Source organism: Gossypium raimondii, chromosome 9, assembly GCF_025698545.1.
Source record: "Gossypium raimondii isolate GPD5lz chromosome 9, ASM2569854v1, whole genome shotgun sequence".
NCBI lineage: Eukaryota > Viridiplantae > Streptophyta > Magnoliopsida > Malvales > Malvaceae > Gossypium > Gossypium raimondii.
The window spans coordinates 14,639,979-14,663,209 of NC_068573.1; the positions used below are offsets into that span (position 1 = coordinate 14,639,979).

At 36.9% G+C, this 23,231-nt stretch overlaps 1 protein-coding gene and 1 long non-coding RNA gene across 3 annotated transcripts; one reads left to right on the plus strand and one right to left on the minus strand.

Moving 5' to 3' along the window:
- Positions 1-3,340: 3,340 nt before the first annotated feature.
- LOC128032424 (uncharacterized) lies at positions 3,341-4,411 on the minus strand. The gene is made up of 2 exons (XR_008188547.1): positions 4,330-4,411; positions 3,341-3,543 (listed from the first exon to the last, which is right to left on the minus strand). It is a non-coding gene; the product is annotated as an uncharacterized LOC128032424 (long non-coding RNA).
- A 14,933-nt stretch (positions 4,412-19,344) lies between these two features.
- Positions 19,345-22,261, plus strand: LOC105798498 (uncharacterized). 2 transcript variants are annotated; one of them, XM_012628593.2, is made up of 7 exons: positions 19,345-19,838; positions 20,206-20,321; positions 20,413-20,501; positions 20,580-20,654; positions 20,820-20,930; positions 21,612-21,707; positions 21,911-22,261. In XM_012628593.2, exons 1-7 carry the CDS (start codon positions 19,456-19,458, stop codon positions 22,184-22,186), a joined length of 1,146 nt encoding a protein of 381 aa, XP_012484047.1. In that variant the 5' UTR covers positions 19,345-19,455; the 3' UTR covers positions 22,187-22,261. The 2 variants fall into 2 exon arrangements, with proteins under 2 accessions (XP_012484047.1, XP_012484049.1); XM_012628595.2 differs by having other exon boundaries at positions 19,501-19,838; positions 20,193-20,321.
- Positions 22,262-23,231: the final 970 nt, after the last annotated feature.

Below are 23,231 nucleotides of genomic sequence, written 5' to 3' on the forward strand. Positions count from 1 at the left end.
TTTAATCACTCAAATCAAATAGTGATCAAATTTTACATATTTTATGATTTAATCCTTTTTAATTAATTAACAATCAAAACACTAAAACTTTTAGACGAAATTTCACTACTACCTAAATGACACTCCGTAAATATTTATAAAAAAATTTATAGCTCGATTTATAAAAATGAGGTCCCGATACCTCATTTTCTAAAACCACTTGACCTTAGGGTCATACCACTTGAACTTAATAAATCGCTTATATAACAAAAATCACTATATCAAAAACCTTTTTAAAATCATGTTTGAATCGTAAATATTAAATAATAATATTTATGAACTTACTCATTAGATTTGGTGGCCCTGAAACTACTGTTTTCGACACCACTATAAAACGAGATGTTACATTATCCTTTTCACATTTTTCTCTACTTATAGTGGAATTTGATTCTAGTAGATATCATTTATATAATTTTAAAATCTTAACGATAACATCCACATTCATGATTCATTTGTCTAGTTAAAGGTAAAATGTTATGTTTTTAAGTCAAGAAGAACAAAGAACAAAAAACAGAAAAATGTAGCAAGAAACATGAAAAATAACAGCAACTATTTCACTCTATTCAAATGTGCTACAATCGATTTAAATTAGTTACAATCAATTCAAAATCGTTACAATCAATTTAAGTTTATTTCAATCGATTTAAATCTATTTCATATTTATTATTGGTTTGCTTTGGAAGCTTTTAACATTGTGGTTGTTTTAGTTTGATTATGGTGGCATTTTTGCTGCTCTTTATCTTCTTAGTTAGAGAATTGTTTCAAATTTCTAGTTTCAGTAATTATTTCAAATTTTTATTTTTATTCATATATACACTTTAATATGATTTGAAGATTAATTTATACTATGATGTGAAGATATGTAACACTTTGATATCTTGTTGTAATGGCTTGTTTGTCTTTAATTGTACAAAGTTAGAGAAGAAAAAGAATTGGTCTTGCATTGAAAGTATGGTTGAAAATGTGTACAGTTGCAAGTTGGTTCTTAGTTATGTTGGGTGTCGTCTCTGGCCTATAACCTTATAGACCAAGGAATAGATCATAGATTTTAGATTTTTATGCTCAAAGAGATTATGTGAAGTGACTTGTACATACTAGTGACGATACTTGTATTGAACAAGTTAGGATGAATAGATTTCTAACACCCCAACCCGACTTGTCTGCCGGATCCGGGTATGGAGCGTCACAAATGTACCGGGTTCACCTATTCTAATTTTTTATCGACTAAATTGTAAAAAATAAACTATATTAAATTAATATTATTTCTTACACAAAATTCCTCAAGCTTATCTAAAAGTTGGGTCTTACAAGGTTTCCATTTCTATACGGACTATTTGTACACAAAATAACTCTTAAATTTTAACTAAGGACAATTTGTCCTAAAAATCCAGATTCTAAGGGTACTATCTGGATACAACATAACAATTCTTGAGGTAAAACCTCTGTTAGTTCCCCCTTCCTCTGTGCATGGCTTGATCTAATTACGATTCCTTGATCTCCACTCCATCTGGCTTGGTACCTCCTTGAAGTCCTTGATCATCCTCATAAGTCCTTGAAACATCAGACAAACTCTTGTAAGTACAAATGAACTTAGTGAGTTCCTTTACTACCCATAGATAACCCTTTGAATGCATATAAATTAACCATACGTAATGAATGTAAAATAAACTAAATATAAATTAACCCCTTGCTTGCTCAAGGCATATGTTCGTTATCAGGGTGGTGAACTCCACCTGATCCTCTGAGCTACTCGGCTCACTATAAGACCTTCCATTGGTTCAACTCTCCCTTGATCAAAATCTAAACGCCTCACCATATTAGCAAGTCCTATCCTTACTTCTCGTCTTTCCTTCCTTTCATACACCTTGCATGCAGGTATTCATTGTCCTCTATCTTACTTGATTGTACGCCTGTCTACCACCATGTACCTCTGTAGTAGCACTCTCTTGTAAATTTGTCCAAGAGTCATTAGGCCATACTTTGCTTTGTTAATTTCCACAGTCGAACTAGTCTTTGGTGGACTTCTATGGTCGAACTAGTCCTTGGTGGACTTTCTCTTTCCATACCATAGTCATGAAGGGCTTGTTAACATTTCAATATTGTGTTGGCTTATAGCGGACCTCGCAACTCTGGCAAACCATTCTTATTCCATCCTATTGGTAACAATAGTGGCACTACTTTTAGTAATTCTCCTTATGCATTAGACTAACTTGAGACCTCATCTGTCCTATATGATGAACAACTGACTTATCATCCTACTAGGCCATCACTAATCAGACTATACGAGTCTACTTCCCCTCTTACGTAATTTCTCCATTCAGAGCTATCATCATGGCATGTTTCTGTAAAAGACTATCCTCAAAAAGGAATAGTCTTGATAGACATACTATCCCCTGGACAAAATCCTTATCCTAGGAGTTGAACTCCCATCTTTCCCCTGAGGTTTTCTTCTTGCGTAAAACTCTTTTGAGCTCTCCTTGGTGGCTCTTAATGACGGATCCTTGCTTGTGATCCTCAGTGAATTTCCTTTCTTACCTCTTCATAATTAGGCTTGTAACACCCCTTACCCGAGACCGTTTCCGGAGTCGAGCACGAGGCATTACTTAGCTTATCTTACCAATTCGGAGCATAAAAACTAGGTTTGAAAATTTATTTCACTATTTACAGCAAATCTGTCCAATCGCGCAGCAGTTACTAAATTAATTATAACTTGAGCTACAGAACTTGAAATTTAATTCTGTAAATTTTCCCTGAAACTAGACTCATATATCTAATCACCATAAAATTTTTAGAATTTTTGGTTCAGCCAATTAGTACAGTTTATTAGTTAAAGTATCCCCTGTTTCACCACCTGACTGCCCTGACCTCTAGTCACTAAAAATAAGTTTTCTCACTGTAGGATTTTCATATGAAGTTCTTACTTGTTTCTACAGAAAATAAACTCAATGAGAAATCTATACATATAAACTATAACTCATAACCATTTTTGTAAAATTTTTAATGATTTTCTAAACTCAAAACAGGGGACACCAAAACTGTTCTGACCCTGTCTCACGAAAATTCACATATCTTAAAATATAAAATTCCTTTCGCTACACCGTTATTTTTAAATGAAAATAGACTCAACAAGATTTAATTCCATATATCATTAACCCTCTAATTCATTTTATACTATCTTGGGTGATTTTTCAAAGTCACGTCACTGTTGCTGCCTGAATTCTGTTTCTTTGCAAAATTTCATCCTTTCATGATTTCCATACATAATTTATCACCTAGACTCTTATAACAACAAATACCTTCATACTTAACCATTTTAATAACCATACATCATCAAATACTTACACACCATTCTTTAGCAAAATCATAATCACAAACATACAAAATAAGTAAATCCCTATACATGCCATAACTCAAACGTGATTCGATATAAAATACCGAGCAGTTGTGGTTGATAGTGTGGACGATCTCCGACTTCTTTAGGATCCTTGAAGTAGCTTTGCAATACTATAAGAGAAAGAGAAATAAAAGAAGTAAGCATAAAACTTAGTAAGTTTACTAGCAAATAAATAACAATATTTAACTTAAATAATTAAACTCAAATGTCTATATCTCTAGTTTACTCTTTAGTTAATCTCATACTAGTTCTCTTGCTTGTTTACTTAGAATACTTGTGTACATAACTTACTCAACTCTTGCTGCATCGTTGAACATCAATTGATAGTATAATAAGTTCTTAACTCTTATAACTTACGAGCTTGCCATTTATGCTTTAAACCGAACTTTCATGAACATAATTCGTTTACAAGCCCGTTGAGCTACATTGGAATAATAAGGATACTCGGGTCTCTTCGATAATAACATGCCAAAGCCATGTCCGGACATGGTCTTACATGGGATGTTCTCATATCGGTGCCCATGCCATGTCCTGACATGGTCTTACTTGGGACCTCTCATCTCGGTACAACGCCATGTCCTGACATGGTCTTACATGGGACCTCTCATCTCGGTGCCAATACCATGTCCCGGACATGGTCTTACATGGGACCTCTCATCTCGGTGCCAATGCCATGTCCCAGACATGGTCTTACATGGGACCTCTTTACCCAAATGTCATGACATTCGTATCCAGTACCATCCTTATGTATCAACGGGACTTTTTAATTTTAATTCTCTATCATTTCATGCTTAGATCATCATCAAATAAATTCATAAAATAAATTCATAGTTGCTGGAAAATAACAGCATTGATAATAAATATTGAAATATTGCATTTATTTACCGTAAACTTACCTCGGTATCAAATATAGTCCAATTCAACAACTTAGTCTTCAACTTTATTCTTCCCTTTGTCTAACCTTGAGTTTCGTTCTTCTTGATCTAAAATAGAAAATTTAACTTATTTAATACTCACATTCAACAAAACAGCCCTTGACTCTAACTTTTCAAAATTACAATTTTGCCCTAAACTTTACATAATTACATTTTTGACCCAAGGCTCGGAAATTAAACTTCATCCCTTATTCTTATGTTTTATGACATGATGAAAATTTTCTCTTCTATGCCAACATCAAATTCCCACTCTAACATGTACTTATGAACATTAGGTATTTTTACCGATTATGTCGTTTTACTCGCTTTTTGCTTAAAATCGGCTAACAAAAGTTGTTTAACATAATTTCTAGCTTCATATTCTATCATAAAACATCAAAATAAACACTTTTCACCTATGGGTATTTTTCCAAATATAAACCCTAGGTTAAATTATTGCTAGAATAAGCTAAATTAAGCTACCGGACTCCAAAACGTAAAAACATTAAAAGCGGGACTTGGGATCACTTACTATGGGGCTTGGAAGCTTGAAAACCCTAACTATGGCTTCCCCTTGCTGATTTCGTCCTAATGAAGAAGATGATGATTTTGCCATCTTTTCCCTTTTAATTCATTTTAATTACTAGATTACCAAATTGCCCCTAACTTAAAAATTTTCTATTTCACTTATCTCATGTCCATTTTGTCTACCAAGTTACCAATGGTATAATTACCATATAAGGACCTCCAATTTAAAGTTTCATAACAACTGGACACCTCTAACATGTAGAACTCAACTTTTGCACTTTTTACAATTTAGTCCTTTTGACTAAATTGAGTGCCCAAACGTCGAAATTTTCGAACGAAATTTTCACAAAATCATTCCGTGAAATCATAGACCATAAAAATATAAGAAAAATAAATTTTTCCTCATCGGATTTGTGGTCCCGAAACCACTGTTCCGATAACCTTGAATTTAGGCCATTACAAGGCTAACTCTCGTATGACATATCTTCCTCTAGTTCTTCTTAGGTCTTCCCCTATGCCTTGTCCATTTTCACTTCTTTCCTTACCACTTTCACCATTTTGGTGGATTCCTCCAAATCCGCTTGACATTACTTACACCTTCTTCCACTTGTGTGGTTTCTCATTCTTGTCGCACTAGCAGTATTCCCCTCGCTTGAGGTCCTGGCAGACTTTAAGAGTTGTCGTAGTGAGCAAAGGTCTTATAACCTTCATACCCTATTTCTTTTATCCTATTAAACTTACCCCATGTTTACTGTTCTGACAAATTCTATTTGTGTTTACTGTCCCGAAGGACTATCTCTGTTCTGTATTTACTGTCCCAACGAGCTATCTCTATGGATGCCATGGAGTCTTTCATCTATGGTCTTACACCGATCCGTCATCCTAGCGTACTATCATATGATGTTGTAGAGTCTTTTATCCATGCTCTTACTCATTATACCTGGCTGCTATAGCATCTTTCATCTATGGTCTAACATAGTATATCTTATACCTTTTACCATGCTCCCATGACGTCTTTCATCCATATTTTTACGCTACGTACCTCATACTGGACTTTCATAGCGTCTTTCATCTATGGTCTGACGCCATATACCATTGTACGATATCGCCCTAAAGGACTAGTCGATATTGCTATCACAGTAAATTCCTTTTCATGGTTCTTATTTCCTGAATCCTCCTTCCATTACCTCCCTTACACCACCTAACATTGATGCTCAAACACTACAGTGTTCCTTCTGAACTCTCTATTTCCCTTCCTAACTTTATCTATGTCATTGAGGTTTTTCCTATAGTCATGCAATGCATGCATATATCATCATATTTCATGTTTATGCAACATGGCATACTCAAACAACATAGATTATAACTACTATAGTTGGAGTCATATGAACTCACCTAAAACTTCATCGTTTTTGTAGCTTAGCCTCCTCGAATGCTAGAGCTTTCATTCTCTTGGCAGCTAATAATTTTAACCAAAATCATAGGTTATACTTAATATTCTCAACTTAAACCCATTTTTCCAAGAACATGCAAAACCCTTAAAATGGTTCTGAAGTCCATGATTTCATTTCCTTAACTTTTACGTATATAGAAGGGCTTAAAACCTTACCAGCTTGTTGGTTTCCCTACTTTTTCATCTTCATCCGCATGAAGTCTGCTCCATGCAGAACCTTTCATGGTTATTCCTTCTTCAAGCTACCGAAGAAGGTGAAAAAAGAAAATGAAACAAAGCCGAGAAGAAATCCATCCTTAGGAAGCCATTTCCTAGCTATTTATATCCCTTTTTGCACTATTACCAACCTTATGAGAATCGTCCGTAGCTAATTATTACGTCTCCCGCTAAGGAACCGATTGGTTCCATTCCAACTGAACCAGGTTTTGTTCTTAACCATGTCCATTACAGCTTTCGGCTTTACTGTTTCTTTTAATAGAGGCTACCAACTTGCAGTCTCTTTCGATTTAGTCCTCCAGTTATTTCAAATGTTCGGGTTATTAGAAATTTGGGTGTTACAAGATTTTTTTAAAATTACGTAAGATGTTACAAACTTTAGGGGGATTCAAGTTATCAAGAAACATGGTTGTAGATGAGCAAAGGAAATGTTCTTACATATTATTGCTCATCACCTTAAAACTAAGTTATCAAGCATCACTTTAATAGGTCTGGGGAAATCGTTAGTAGATCATTTCACAACGTATTAAATGATGTGATATGCCTACAAGATGTGTTACGTAAAAAGCCAGAGCCAGTTCCAACTAATTTTACAGTCACAAGGTAGAAATGGTGCAACGTATTGGAGTTGGTATATATATTATTTAGAAATAACTCACTTGATTTAGATTTTAATAGAAAATCCTAACTTGACCTTTTACTTTATTTGTAAAATTGCTTAGGTGTTTTAGATGGAACCTATATCAAGATTAGGGTTCCATTAGTTGATAAATCTAGATATCAAACTCAAAAAGCTGACATAACAACAAATATGTTAGGTGTTTGTACACCTGATATGCAATTTGTTTATGTTCTTCTTGGTTGGGGGAGTTTTATTGCTGATGGACGAGTTCTTCGAGATGCCATTACTAAGAGACATGGACTAAAGTTCACTCATGGTAAAGTATAGATATGGAGGTAGTTGAATTATTTTTTTTAGATCATACTAATATTGAGAACAAGAGATTTATAAAAGTATTTTCTTAATATAGGTTGTTATTATCTAGTTGATGCTAGTTTCACAAATTGTGAGAATTTTTTGTACCTTTTAGAGGGTAAAGGTATCACTTGAACGAATGCTGCCAAGTTCACAAATCAAGTACTCCAAAAAAAGTTTTCAATATGAAACATTCATCAACACACAACGTTATTGAAAAATGTTTTGGTTTATTAAAAGTTAGATGGGGTATACTTCGGAATACATCATTTTATCCTGTGAGGGTGCACAATCGGATCATTATTGCTTGTTGCTTGCTTCATAATTTTATTTGAACTAAAATGAGTCTTGATCCTATTGAAGCGGTGTTGGGAGAAGACTTAAATAGTAATGTGATAAAGGATGATGAACCTAATATAATTAATATCCATCCAACTAATGCATCAAAAAATTGGAGGACGGAACTAGCAAAATCAAATTTTCAATCAATCGCAAGCATCTAGAAAGTAATGGGGCTTGAAGTGTTGTGTGAAAGGATTTATGTTATTTTATTTATCTTTGATGTTGTGTTTATGGTATTTTTGTATTGTACTAGACTTGTATTATTTGATTGTCTGCAACTTTCTTTAACAGTATGCCAAGCTTTCCACAATCAACTGCAACTTCTTCCTAAAATTCTGGAGAAAGCCAAAGAAAAAGGGTTCTAGAAGAAGATGTTGCGTTGATTTCATGTATGGTAGACTTGTAAAATGTTGTAAATTTTAATGCAGATACGAGATTCAAGGTTGTTTATTTACATAAATTGAAAATAATGATGGAAAATGTTTTACCTCAAGCAATGCTAAAGGTTAAACTTAATCTTGAATAAAGGGTTAGTACATTAAAAAAGGATTGGGCAATCATTTACGACATGCTCAAAGGAAAAGATAATAGTGGCTTTGGTTGAGATGAGCATAGGTAGATGGTTGTTGCTGAAGATGTAGTGTGTGACTTAATCTGTCATAATACGCTCGGTAGCCTCGAGTTAATATTCAACAACAGTAGGAGTGACTCCTATGACCCTCGGCCTCTCGATCCTGAATGGGTCCCTGCGACCCTCTCTAGTGCTTAAATCATGGCCAGGGACAGTGCGTCGTCCCCAACCGTCGAAGTTTGGGACTCCGCCTCTGCAGTAGGAGTACCAACAGTCTCACTAGTCTCAAGATTAGGCAAACTACCCATAGAGAATGACTCTGCCCAAGCTCCTATTCGGTGTCCTCAATGCCCTCGAACACCGTATCCACGACTTCCGTGCGAACTCATTATGGTAATCTAGCTACAATGTCAGAGCGCACAGATCAATTCAAACATCGAACGGGATGATTTCACCAGTTCACATCAAAACATTTACCCAAAAAGTAGTTTAGGTATTACAATCTTTATAACAAAATAGAAATACTTACAGGGTCAACGTCGGAGACTCAGTCATTCACCAGAGTTTCAGTGTTTCTATATTAATTCATATACTAATTATCACTAAACTATTTTTCTCACACATTATGAGCCCAAACACAGTCCGAGTGTTGACAAACCTGGCTCTGATACCACTAAATGTAACACCCTAAACCCTACCTAAAGGTCCAGTCCAAGTTTAGAGAGTTACATCATCGATACTTAAACACCACACAATCAACACAATAATACTAAACCATGCTTTACATAGTATTCATCACAAAGATTAGTTAAGTGTATAATCTTCCAAAGTCAAACTATCATAGTTTACCGAAACTCCTAATGTACTACTTAAAAGAAGGATAAAAGCTTGACCGAGCTCTCGCATCACCGACTCGATCAAGACTGGGAACCACTTGAAATCCTACCAATAGCAAAATGAGTTGTGAACTCAGTGCGTAAAAGAAGTTTGTTCAACTAATGCTCACTTATAAAATAGTTTCGAATTCAAAGATTCGATTCGATACAGAAGTAATTTTAGTTCACATTTAGAGCAGATTAGTTACATATATATATAAGCAACTTCAGTTTCATATACGATACAGATCAGATTCAAATGCAATATTCCTACCCCCATCCACTACACACTGTTTTCAGCCATCCCAACACACTGTTAAGGACATCCAATGCCCAACCAACCCTACACACCTTAGAGTGTCCGTTTGACACTTTTACAGAGACGCAACTCAGCTACTAGATCAAAATGCGACACAGTGCCAAAATTAGACTTACACACTTTATTGCTTAGTCACTAATTCAAAACAGATTACTTCCTTCTTCACAATATCCCAACCTACGCAAATGTAGAACACAAATACTCGTATCATGTATTCAGTCATTCTAATTTATTTCACAAATAGATAACACAGTTCAACATCAGAATAAGTATCATAGTATACATACAACCATGTTATTCCCATATTAGTCTCAGAGTATCAGACCGTTCTCATATAATCAAAATCATTTATTTCTACATTGAGGAGGTCAATATCAGTGTTAAGCAACATTTACAACCTGAAAAATAGATTTCGGGCTCCATTAACATGCCACACGGCCTGGTCACTCTCCCATATCCTCTGTCCGTGTGGTTCTGAAGCATAAACAGTGAGTTACACGGCCTAGACACAAGTTTGTGTCCCTGCCCGTGTGACTCACATGGCCTGGGCACACACCCGTGTCCCTAGCCATGTGGTATTATACCACAAACAGTGAGTTACACAACCCAGGCACACGCCTGTGTCCATCGCCCGTTTAAACCTTGCACTAATATGGCCACACACAGCTTAGACACACGCCTGTGTGGCCCTAAATTGATAAATAGTGAGTTACATGGCCAACCGCACAGCCTGCCACAAAGCCGTGTGCACGCTTGTGTGCCTGGCTGCGTGGCATCGACAGCCACTATTTTCAGCACCTAAAACTTGTAAAAATTAATGTTTCTGGTACGCACCTGGTTTCGCTTTGACGAAAAAACAATGCGCGGAGTACCCAGAACCTAATTAACCATCCAGTAATCAATTACACCATCGTTTTCCATATTTTATTAAAATCAAGCTACCGTCAACATCATTTTGAAAGTTTCGACGCAACCCCAACTCAATTTGCATACTTACCTCGCACGAAATAGAGGAAATCAGCCTAACGCGGCAGAGTAACTTCTCTTGTAATATCCTCGCCTAGAAAAGTAACCAATCGAATGTTTAAACAGAATGTTCAAGCAAACGAGAAAAATCATGTTTCGACAGAATAATGTTAACAAGACGAAACTCGTAAAACGAAAGGAGATAACGACAGAACTTACACAATAATCGTACAATCAACCGCACAGGCAACGAAGTATTCCCAATTAACGCAGAATCAAATACAGTAAAAAGTAAAAAGAAAAGAAAAGAATAAAAGGCAAAGAGAACCCAGAACTTAGGAAAATGAAAGGAAGAAACGATAGAATTTCTTTAGAATGTTTTAAGTTAACCACCATCCCACCTTCTGGCATTTGCAAAAAAGTATATATTTCCTAACGCATACAATGGGACTTAAACTCAGAACTAGACAGAATACAGACAGATGCTTAACCAGTGAACTAGCAGGCTCATTTTTTACACCGATTTACCCAGAATTACACTTAACTACATAACACATGGATAAAGGTTGTTTTAAAAATAACAAAACTTTTAACGATGCAACTCTAACTCCAGACCTTAAACACAATAGCAGAACACAGAGGCATAGATACATAAATTTAATTACTGCAGATTCCCAAAATTAAATTCTTAAAATTTTAGGCCGTTACAACTCTCTCCTCCTAAAAGACATTTTGGCCTCGAAATTTTACCTAACTCAAAACAGATACGGATACAACCGTCAGATTGATTCTTTAGGTTCCTACGTGGCTTTCTCAGTATCATGGTTCTACCATAGAACTTTTACTAGTGGAACAGTTTTCTTCCTCAGAACCTTAACATCACGTTCTAAGATCTGGACTAGTTCCTCCTCAAATGTTAGATCCGGTCGCAACTCGATTTCGTCGACCGAGACAATGTGCAATGGATTAGATCGATATCATCTCAACATCGACACATGAAACACATCGTGAATTTGTTCTAATTCTGACGGTAACTCTGACTGATTGTAACAAGTCTGACACGCTTCAGAATACGGTAAGGTCCAATGAACCTCGGGCTCAACTTACCATTGCGTCCAAATCGAGAAAACTTTTTCCATGGTGATACCTTTAGATACATTTGATCACCTACCGAAAACTCAATATCCTTTCTTTTTAAATCCGCATAAGACTTTTGTCGATTAGAGGATGCTTTCAGGCGATCACGAATCACTTTCATAATACTCTCAGTTTCAGAAACTAGCTCAGGACCCAATAACTGGCGTTTACTTAATCCTGTCCAACATAACAGAGTACGGCACTTACGACCATACAAGGCTTAATAGGGTGCCATCTGAATACCAGACTAAAAGTTGTTATTGTATGCAAACTCTGCCAACGTTAGGTACTACTCCCAACTACCTCTGAAGTCTATCACACAACCCCGAAGCATATCCTCTAGAGTTTGAATAAGTCACTCCGACTGTCTGTCGGTCTGAGGGTGGTACGTAGTGCTGAAATTAAGTCGGGTGCCTAAGGCTTCATAGAGTTTCTTTTAGAACCAAGACGTAAATTGCAGATCTCTATCAGAGATGATTGAGGCTGGGATTCCATGTAGTCTCACAATTTTGGCGATGTACAGTTTAGCTAACTTCTATAAAGAGTAATCTGATCGGATGGGTATGAAGTAGGCAGATTTGGTCAATCGATCAACCATGACCCAAATTGAATCTTTCTTGGTGGGAATTAAAGGCAACCCACTAACAAAATCTATCGTTACCCGCTCCCACTTCCACTGAGGAATTTTAACTAGCTGAAGTAATCCGGAAGACAACTGATGTTCCGCCTTAACATTTTGACACGTCAGGCAGTGGGACACAAAAGTGACTACCTCCCGTTCTAGTCCAGGCCACCAATAGAGCTCTCGGAGATCCCGATACATTTTGTTCCTACCAGGATACATAGCATAGGGACTACTATGTGCCTCCTATAGGATCGAACGTCTCAACTCTTTATCATTAGGTACACAAATCCGACCATTGAAGCACAACACATTATCGTTGTTTAAGCTAAAACCGAAAAGTCTTGTTCGAATAAACGTGTTGCAAATGCTGAACTAAGGACTCATCACTCTACTTTTTAACTCGAATCTGCTCCACCCAAATCGATTTAACCTGTAATTCTAGTAATATCCCACATCCTCCACCAAACTCAGACGAGCCCCCATCCTCTACCAAACTTAGACGTGCTAACGTTGCTCTTAAATCAGTAATCACTCTACGGATAAGGGCATCCGCTACCACATTAGCCTTACCCGGATGGTACTCTATCGTGCAATTATAATCTTTGAGTAATTCAATCCATCTGTGCTGCTGAAGATTTAATTCTTTTTTAGTTAACAAATATTTGAGACTCTTATGATCGGTCTAAATGATACACCTTTTACCATACAAATAGTGTCTCCAGATCTTCAAAGTAAACACCATTGCAGCCAGCTTAAGATAGTGAGTAGGGTAGTTACCCTCATGTGTCTTAAGCTGCCGCGGTGTGTAAGTGACCACCTTACCGTCTTGCATAAGCACACATCCTAACCTAACATGTGATGCATCACTGTATACCACAAATTCTCAACTTGATTCTGGTTTAACTAAAATAGGAGCCTGTGTCAAAACGGACTTGAGCTTATCGAAACTAGACTGTTGTGCCTTATACAATACAAATGGAGCATTCTTGCGTAACAACTTCCTTAGAGGTGATGCAATCAGAGAAAATCCTTCAATAAACTGTCGGTAATAATCGGCTAAACCCAGAAAACTACGAAGCTTAGCTACATTTTTTGGTTACTTCCACTCAACTATAGTTTCTATTTTCTTGGGATTGACCCGGATTCCTTCCACAGTTACCACATGACCTAGAAAGGCAACTTCCTGCAACCAAAACACGCACTTATTGAACTTGGCATACAACTATTTTTCTCGGAGTACTTGAAGTACAATACGAAGGTGATTATCATGTTCAACTTCCATTTTGGAGAAAATTAGGATGTCATCGATAAAAACCACCACAAATTGATCCAAATACGGTTGAAACACCCGATTATTAAGTCTATAAATACACCGGAGCATTCGTTAAATCGAAAGGCATCACCAGGAACTCGTAATGTCCGTAACGAGTCTTGAAGGTAGTTTTGTACACATTAGCCTCCTTGACTTTGAACTGATGGTAAGCGGAGCGCATATATATTTTGGAGAGGACGGATGCTCCTCGAAATTGGTCAAACAAGTCGTCAATCCTCTGTAATGGGTACTTATTCTTGATTGTCAACTTGTTTAACAGCCGATAATCTATGCACATCCTTATTGACCTGTCTTTCTTCTTAACAAATAACATCGGTGTCTCTCATGGAGACACACTTGGTCGAATGAATCCCCTATCAAGGAGTTCCTGAAGCTGCGCTTTTAGCACTATCAGTTCTTTCAGGGCCATACAGTAGGGTGCAATGGATACCGAGGCCGTATCTGGTAACAGGTCAATTCCAAACTCCACCTCTCTATCAAGAGATACTCCGGGCAATTCCTCGAGAAAGACATCCAAGAATTCCCTCACTGTGTGGATATCTCCCACCGAAAGTTTTGCGGGAACAGAATCAGATACGTAAGCAAGGTATGCCTCGCACCCAATTCGAACCAACTTTCTTGCTACAAAAACAGAGGTTACATTAGAGAGGTAATCCCAACGCTCACCAACCATGACCACCTCATTATTCTCATTCGATCTCAGAATAACTCTCTTGGTCGCACAATCTAGACTGACCCGATATTCATCGACCCAATCCATTCCCAGAATCAAATCAAACTCATTAAAGGGTAATTCCATTAGATCAGCTAGAAATACCATACCCTGGAGCTCTAGGGGTACCTGTCTGTATACTCTATCAACTCGAATTAACTGACTCAAAGGACTAACCACAGAAAACTCTCTAGCAGTATTTCTCACGGTTAAACCCAGATTTATAAAAACAGCACTAGCTATGTGCAAGTGAGTAGAGCCAATATCAACTTGCAATGACACCAGCATCATCGCTTTCCTCGCGGTGTCTCGACACATAAACCAGTACTGGCTGACGAACCTCAGTTTGACTTGCACCTTTACTTGGTGCCCTCTGTCCTCTACCCAAACTATTACCGCCTCTATTAGTACTGCGACTTCTAGGTGGTTGCTTGACTACTCTCGGAGGCTGAACAGAACCCGGAGTCGAAGTCGATACTATAGTTGGCACATGTTCTGGTCGACGAGGGCAATCCCTAACTTGATGCTCCATCGATCCGCAATAGAGGCACGCACCCAACTTTCTCCAGAAATTGCCCGGATGGTGCCTCCCACAATCACTGCACAACTTAATCTCAGTCACTACAGCTGGTGCCTCGGTCCTCAGGGGCCTATCAAATCTCACTCGTTTCTTAGGGCGCTGACCAAAACTAGAGGGACCCGAATCCCTCTTAATCTTATTCTGATCCTTCTCACGAGCACGTTGCTCACGCTCAGTCCACTACACTTCTTCCACTATCTTTGCTTTGTCAACTAGGTCCATAAAAACCCGCTCCCTCTGAGGAGCTATCAGAACCCGCAGATCATATCTCAATCCCTCCTCAAACCTTACACAATTGTCATAGTTAGACGCTACCAAAGTCCGTGCATACCTACTCAGCCGCAGAAACTCAGCTCATATTCAGCCACAGATCGGTCACCCTGGACTAGGCTCATAAACTCGTGTCGGTGAGCCTCAACATAGCTCGCCCCCACATACTTACCCTGGAAGGCGTTCTTGAAATAATCCCAGTTCACCTGTTCGGGCTGAGCACCTTGCTCAACTATCATCCACCACTGTTAAGATTCGTCCCATAGTAAGGACACAGTACCCCTCAATTTCTGAGTGGGAGTACAGTCAATATCTGTAATAATACACTCGGTAGCTTTAAGCCAATACTCAGCACCAGTAAGAGCGACTCCTATGATGCCCCTGAACAATTCAGTGCTATTTGACCAGAGTCGTTCAGTAACTGACCCTCATCCTCTCGATCCCGAAGGGGTCCCTACGATCCTTTCCAGTGCTCAAATCATGGCATGGGATAGTGCATCATCCCCAGCCATAGTAGTCTGGGACTCCGTCTCTATAGTGGGACTACCAACAGTCTCGCTGGTCTCCAGATTAGGTATACTACCCATAGAGGATGACTCTGCCTGAGCTCCTCCTCGGCGTCCTCAACGCCCTCAAACATAGCCTCCACGACTTTTGCACGAACTCATTATGGTAATCTAGCTACAATGTCAGACTGCACAAATCAATTCAGACATTCAACTGGATGATTTCACCAGTGCACATCAAAACATTTACCCAAACAAAAATTTAGGTATTACAATCTTTATAACAAAACATAAATACTTACAGGGTCAGCGTCAGAGGCTCGGTCATTCACTAAATTTTCAATGTTTCCATATTAATTCAGATATTAAACTACTTTTCTCACACATTATGAGCCCAAACACAGTCCGAGTGTTGACAATCTTGGCTCTGCTACCATTAAATGTAACATCCTAAGCCTGGCCTAAACGTCTAGTCCATTTTTAGAGAGTTACATCATCAATACTCAAATACCACGCAATTAACACAATAATACTAAACCATGCTTCACATAGTATTCAGCACAAAGATTAGTTAAGTGTATAATCTTCTAAAGTCAAACTATCATAGTGTACCAAAACTTCAAACGTAATACTTAAAAGAAGGATAAAAGCTTGACAGAGCTCCCGAGGCACAGACCCGAACAAGACTGGGAACCACCTGAAATAGTGCGTAAAAGAAGTTTGTTCAACTAATGCTCACTTATAAAATAGTTTCAAATTCAAAGATTCAGATCGATACAGAAGTAATTTCAGTTTAAATTCAGAGCAAATTAGTTATGTATATATATAAGAATTTCAGTTTCATATGCGATACAGATCAGATTCAGATGTAATATTTCTACCCCCATTCGCTACACACCGTCTTCAGCCAACTCTGCACACCTTAGAGTGTCCGTTTGACACTTTTACAGAGACGCAGCTTAGCTGCTAGATCAGAATACGACAAAGCATTAGAATCAGATTTATACGCATTGTGACTTAGCCACTAATTCAAAACAGATACTTCCTTCTTCACAATATCCCAAACCAGTCAAATGCAGAGTACAAATACCCATATAATGTATTCAGTCATTCTAATTTATTTCAAAGTCTACATACAACTATGTTATTTCCACGTAGGATATTGAGGAGGCCAGTATCAGTGTTAAGCAACATTCACGGCTTGAAAAATATATTTCGGGCTCCATTAACATGCCACACGGCCGGGTCACAGGCCCATGTCCTCTACTCGTGTGGTTCTGAAACATAAACAGTGAGTTACATGGCCTGGACGCACGTCTGTGTCCCTGCCCGTGTGACTCACAAGGCCTCAGTACACGCCCGTGTTTGTCGCCCGTGTGAACTCTGCACTAATATGGTCACACACGGCCTAGACACACGCCTGTGTGGCCCAAAATTGATAAACAGTGGGTTACATGGCCAACCGCATGGCTATTTGGATTACACGGCCTGGACAGACGCCCATGTGCCTGGCTGTGTGGCATCGACAGCCACTAATTTTGGCGACTGAAACTTGCAAAAATTAAGGTTTCCAGTCCGCACCTGGTTTCGCTTTGACGGAAAAATAATGCGGGGACTACCCGAAACCTAATTAACCATCCAATAATCAGTTACACCATCGTTTTCAATATTTTGCTAAAATCAACCTACTGTTAAGATCATGTCGAAAGTTTCAACGCAGCCCCAACTCAATTCGCATACTTACCTCACACGAAATAGAGGAAATCAGGCTAACGCGGCAGAGTAACATCTCTTGTAATATCCTCGCCTAGAAAAGTAACCAATCGAATGTTTAAACAGAATGCTCGAGCGAACGAGCAAAATCTCATTTCGACAGAATAATGCTAACAAGACAAAGCTCGCAGAACGAAAGAAGATAACGATGGACTTACACAATAATCGCACAATCGACCTCACAGGCAATGAAGAATTCCCAATTAACGCAGATTCAAATATAGTAAAAAGCAAAAATAAAAGAAAAAAAAGAAAAGGAAAAGAGAACCAAGAATTTAGGAAAATAAAAAAATGAAACGATAAAATTTCTTCAGAATGTTTTAAGTTAACCACCATCCCACCTTCCGACATTTGCAAAAAAAAAAAATTCTTAACACATACAATGGGACTTGAACTTAGAACTAGATAGAATACAGACAGATGCTTAACCAGTGAACCAACAGACTCATTCTTAGTATCAATTTACCCAGAATTGCACTTAACTACATAACACATGGTTAAAGGTTGTTTTAAAAATAACAAAACTTTTAACAATGCAACTCAAAAACCAGATCTTAAACACAATAGCAGAACACAAAGCCACAGATATATGAATTTAATTACTGCAGATTCTCACAATTAAATTCTTAAAATTTTTAGGGTGTTACAGAAATACTCATTCAAGAAAATGTACAAACAGTCTATGAGTTTTTAGATGAAATAGAAGGTCTAATAGATGATGAGCAAGCTAATGCATTGATCAAATTTCTTGATCATCCTAGGAAAATCTCGTTTTCCTAGGTCTACCACCTTCTATGCGATTAGCATAGGTGAAAAAGTTTATTTCTACCCATTAACGATGTGGTTGTGGTGGTGGATGAATATAACTTTTTGTATGCCATAGAGGGTTGTCACTTTTTGCATGTCTTAATGGGTTGGGTCCAGTGGTGAACTAATATCACTTTTTGTATGTAATTGCAAGTTGTCACTTTTTGTATATGTAATTGGGTGTGGTTGTGAAGTAATATAACTTTTTGTATGTAATTGTAGGTTGATATAATGACATGGAAGTATGTAATACTAATATTGTCACTTTTTGTATATGTGTAAATGAGTTTTCTACTGTAATTGGACTTTTGAAAGCCAACCATGGTTTGTTATGTTAAGATGGATGCTAAGATGATTGTTAGGTTATGTTCGTACTACTTTAACAATATATTTTTTGATAGTAACACTCTTTAACAATACTAACGATGTTATTAAGCAAAAATATAATGTTACTATAATGGGATATAATGTAGGATATTTGGTAAATGTGTTTAAGTGGTATACTTAAATCTTGAATTTATAAAACATAAAGTTATGTGCAAATACAAAATAATAGTATAAAACAAAGTATACTAAAATAAAATTGAATTAGATGTTAAAAAAAAAACTAAAGAGTATATTTGTCATTTTAGCATTTAACGCTTTTGGTTTTTAATGTTTTTATAAAATAAAAATATAATTTAATTTATTAAAGAGAATATTAAATCATTCGAGTATTATTATTATTATATGTCTACTCCCAATTAAATGCATGAATATTGTTACAATAATCATTTCATTTCATCCAACCAAATCATTCATTATGCTTATTCAATTTTATTACAACTTTATTTCATTATCACAGAATGAGTATTCTATTACAACATATTCCATTCCAATGAATTAATCGTGCTATTACTGTTTTAAGTAAATATATTATTTTATTTTAAATAAACCTCACAAAATGAAAAAGACCGCCAACAAGAAAGGAAATAAAAAAAAAAAATTGTGTAGTGGTTAACTGGTAGTTAATCTTCTTATCCAAACCTGGAACACAAACTGGGACTACTTAGTTTTTGAGCTTAAAGTCAGAATCACACTTTTCTGTTTTCATTCATTCAAATTATTTTTCTGCCATCCATGGACGCTCTTCTCAAATCAAGCTTTCCAATATTCTCCGCGAATCCAAAATTCCTATCCACAAAGCATGTCAAACCCCTCAAGGTCTCCATCAAACCGCCACCACCAGACTTCGATTTCAGAGCAGATATTTTAGCAGAATCCACTGCCAAAATCGGACAAACTTATCCTCAGCTAGTGGACTTGGCGGAGAATGGGACGTTGGTGTTGGTCGAGAAGCGGCAGTTCGGCCCTGTTCCTGCCTGGAGGACCGAGTTCGTTGAACCAGAGGCGATATGGCTGTTGGGTACAACTCACATTTCGCCCGAATCAGCCTCCGATGTCGAGCGTGTTGTCAGGGCTGTCAGGCCTGACAATGTGGTGGTCGAACTCTGCAGAAGCAGGCGAGTTCTGAATTGTTCTCTATTTTGTAGGGTTTTTGTTTGAATTCGAGTTCTCAATCCGATTTCCTACAAATGTAGAATGTCTAAACTAACAGGAATTGATTGAAATACTTTTTCTTTTATCTTATTCCTGGTTGAATTCATTGACTCATACATGAAAAAGATATATCTATAAACAGGTTAGTTGGATAAACCTGTGTGAATCTTTCCTAGAACATTTGTCAAATATTTGAAGGGTTTTCCTCAAATCGAAATTTTTACTTCTAGGAACTTGATGGATTTTGATAGATCACTGAATAAAGAACTAGGATAATATCAATTCTTCATTCCATGTCTTGACTTTCATTACTGCAGAGTTCATTTTCAGAGCTGGGATCATGTACATATCCAGTGGTGTTGAAAATGGGGAACAATTACGATCAAATATGTTTTCTTTGAGTGGGACTGGGTTTTTTGGTGCTGTTGGTCGTAGCATAAACTTGGGTAAGCAGGCTTTAATGTCTTTTGCAGATCTTTGGACGTGCTAGTGAAAGGGCTTACCAATTTCTTCTTTGTTTGCTCACTTAAATGATAGGGGGTCAAACTGCTCTGGCATTGCGTCTACTTTTGGCACTTTTCTCTTCAAAACTATCATCTGATCTCAACCGTCCTTTCGGAGATGAGGTTTTGGACTTCACATAAACTAATCATCAGATTTTCCTCTTTTTCCAAAAATAATTGACATTTTCATTGCTTCGGCAGTTCCGAGCTGCTCGCAAAGCATCTGAGGAAGTTGGTGCACAAATAGTTTTGGGGGATCGCCCGATTGAGATTACGGTATACACATTTTAGTTCCCCCATATGGTCCAGAAATGCTGAGTTGAATAAGCTTTATTTTCGGAAGCTATTGTACCAATTGTTTTTAGGACTGATGAAGGCTAAACTGTATCCTTTTTTATGCATAAAATGAAGAAGTGTTTAATTCTGTGACGTTTTTGACAGCTTGAGAGGGCTTGGAATTCTCTGAAGTGGAGTGAGAAAGTTATTCTAGTGCTCTCAGTCATTCGAGGGATAACGTCACCATCATCTGATATATCCAAAAATGATCTCTTGGTTTTACCCTTACCTGTTTATATTTTCGCATAGACTTTTCCCGTTGTTTCATTATTGAATTTGGATTTAATTGTCTATGTATGCATATTGTTGCAAAGGGGAAGAAATAATTTAATAATTAGAGGGTTGAGATCTGTCTTCTACTTTTCAATACACAATTCATTATCAACCTATAAATTACGGAAATAGTATTTATGAGTGCTGATAAAAGTTGCATTGGATACTAATGGACAGAAAAGTTACAAAAGAGACTCAGAGCCCGGATGAGAACAATAAGCTGATTAGGATGGAGTAAAATTTATTCAGTAGATGATAGGGTGTGACTGGATATCAACATTTAAGATCAAAGCTATAATTTAGTGTTGTATTGAAAGACTTTGTAATTTATACTCTAAAAGGTTGTTGGTCCTATTTTCTAAAACAAAGACCGTAAAACTCTGTTATTAAACATAAAGTAGAGTTTGAAAGATATTTTATTTTGAGATGATGAATAGGAAACAAGTTCATGTAGTTGTAGGAAACTGCAAAGTGGGTTATAGTTATGGACCATGAGGCATAAGTAATATATGCACTTACAGAAGAGAAGTACGAGAATTCAAAAGAATATATGTGTGTGTGTGTGTGAAGTCTCTCTGAAAGTGAAAATATCCTAAATCTTTTATATACCATATTGCAATGCAGGAACAAAACTACGAAAATGATACCTTTCAGCTTTATGAGCGTTTAAGCTTCTCATATCCGTCACTTCTTCAGCCTCTTGTACATGAGCGAGACACTGTAAGTATTCTTAATTTATACAAGCAAAAAAATCTCTGAAGATGGACTGCCTTAGATCAGTGATTGAAAAACAAAAGGGATAAACATGTACTCATATATGACACCAAAATCACAGGAAACATATAACTCTTAAATTTGCAATTTGCGAAAACCATACGAATATGATTGGTCATTAGTGAATAATTACGGTGCTGCATTTTCAGTATCTTGCGTGGTCTCTTAAACGGAGTAAAGCAGTGAACAAGTGTAAAACAGTGGTGGGGGTGATCGGAAAGGGGCACATGAATGGTGTTATATATGCGTTAGTGTCGGACCAAGGGAACCTACGGTTCAGAGACCTTGCAGGGAAGACTCCATCTGAAGCTGAATCTAATGGCTGGGTTCAACGTCTTCTCAAAAGCTTGGCTAGAGACACTTTGATTGGCATCCTATTATGGGCATTATATGAACAGATTAAATCAGCTGGTATATTATTATAGTATAATGTGATTAAAGAAATCATTGAGAAATAGAATAATATAAAGAAATTAAAGTTCAGCTTTTTACTTTATTTATACCTAGTTATCCCATTCTTTCTCGGCTTAACCTATTCTTTTTTACTTCGATATAGGAAATTATTTTTATTATTTGAGAAGGCTTATTTTCATGTTGTTTATTTTCTAGAATGCTTTTTGTTTCATGTGCGTTGAGTGTAATATGAGGTTTTAACTACTGATTTTTTTGGGATCGAAGAGGGATAAAGAAAGAGAATTTCGTTTAACAAGTTTACCTAGGACCTCGACATCTGTAGGTGTCTAATTCCACCTTATTTAGTTCATATTTATTAGCGTTGACTTCGATCATCGACATTGGTTGGTGTTAAGTTTAGTATAGCATAATGTCTATTTTTTTTCTCTTTGTTTCATATAATATAAAGCTTTAACTATAAGCACTCTTACGGTGCATCTTTAAGGGAAGAAAAAATAGTCAAAATGTTAAACTAAACTTGATACCAATGGAAGTCGATACTTGTGCGGAAAGGTACAAATATTAGGCTAAAGTCAATACCCATTGGAGTTTATACATTAAATGGAACTTGACACCCTTGATTGTCAAGATCTTAGGTAAGATTAGTTAGTTGACATTCTCTTTCCTTATCCCATTTTCGATCTCGAGGAAACTTGAAAAAAAAAATCTATGCTAAATACGATACCCACTATAAAATCCTTCACGCGTCCTAACGATCAGTACAAATAAAAAATATTATGATAACATTTCCAAAACTTTTATAAAAGCAACCCTTTCACATTATAATTTCATTCTTTAAATCAAATTTAACAAAAGAGTTCATCAGATCACTCAGCAACCATACGTACAAGACTTGAGACTGAAGCTGTCTGAACATTTTGGTTTAGAAGAGTTCCCTTCATCTCTTCACAACAATAAATATTCGATAGTTGGAAAGGCCTATCTATTTGTCATCATCGTTTTCATTCGTTAATTGTTTTCAATTCTATTGTATTTCTATTTTGTCATACATTTTCA

Excerpts from the sequence above, each read along its gene's own strand:
- LOC105798498 (XM_012628593.2), top strand. The coding sequence starts at position 19,456 with ATGGACGCTCTTCTCAAATCAAGCTTTCCAATATTCTCCGCGAATCCA. Across the intron at positions 20,322-20,412 it reads TGGTCGTAGCATAAACTTGG|GGGGTCAAACTGCTCTGGCA; the intron begins GTAAGCAGGCTT and ends CTTAAATGATAG. Across the intron at positions 20,931-21,611 it reads TATCCAAAAATGATCTCTTG|GAACAAAACTACGAAAATGA; the intron begins GTTTTACCCTTA and ends ATTGCAATGCAG.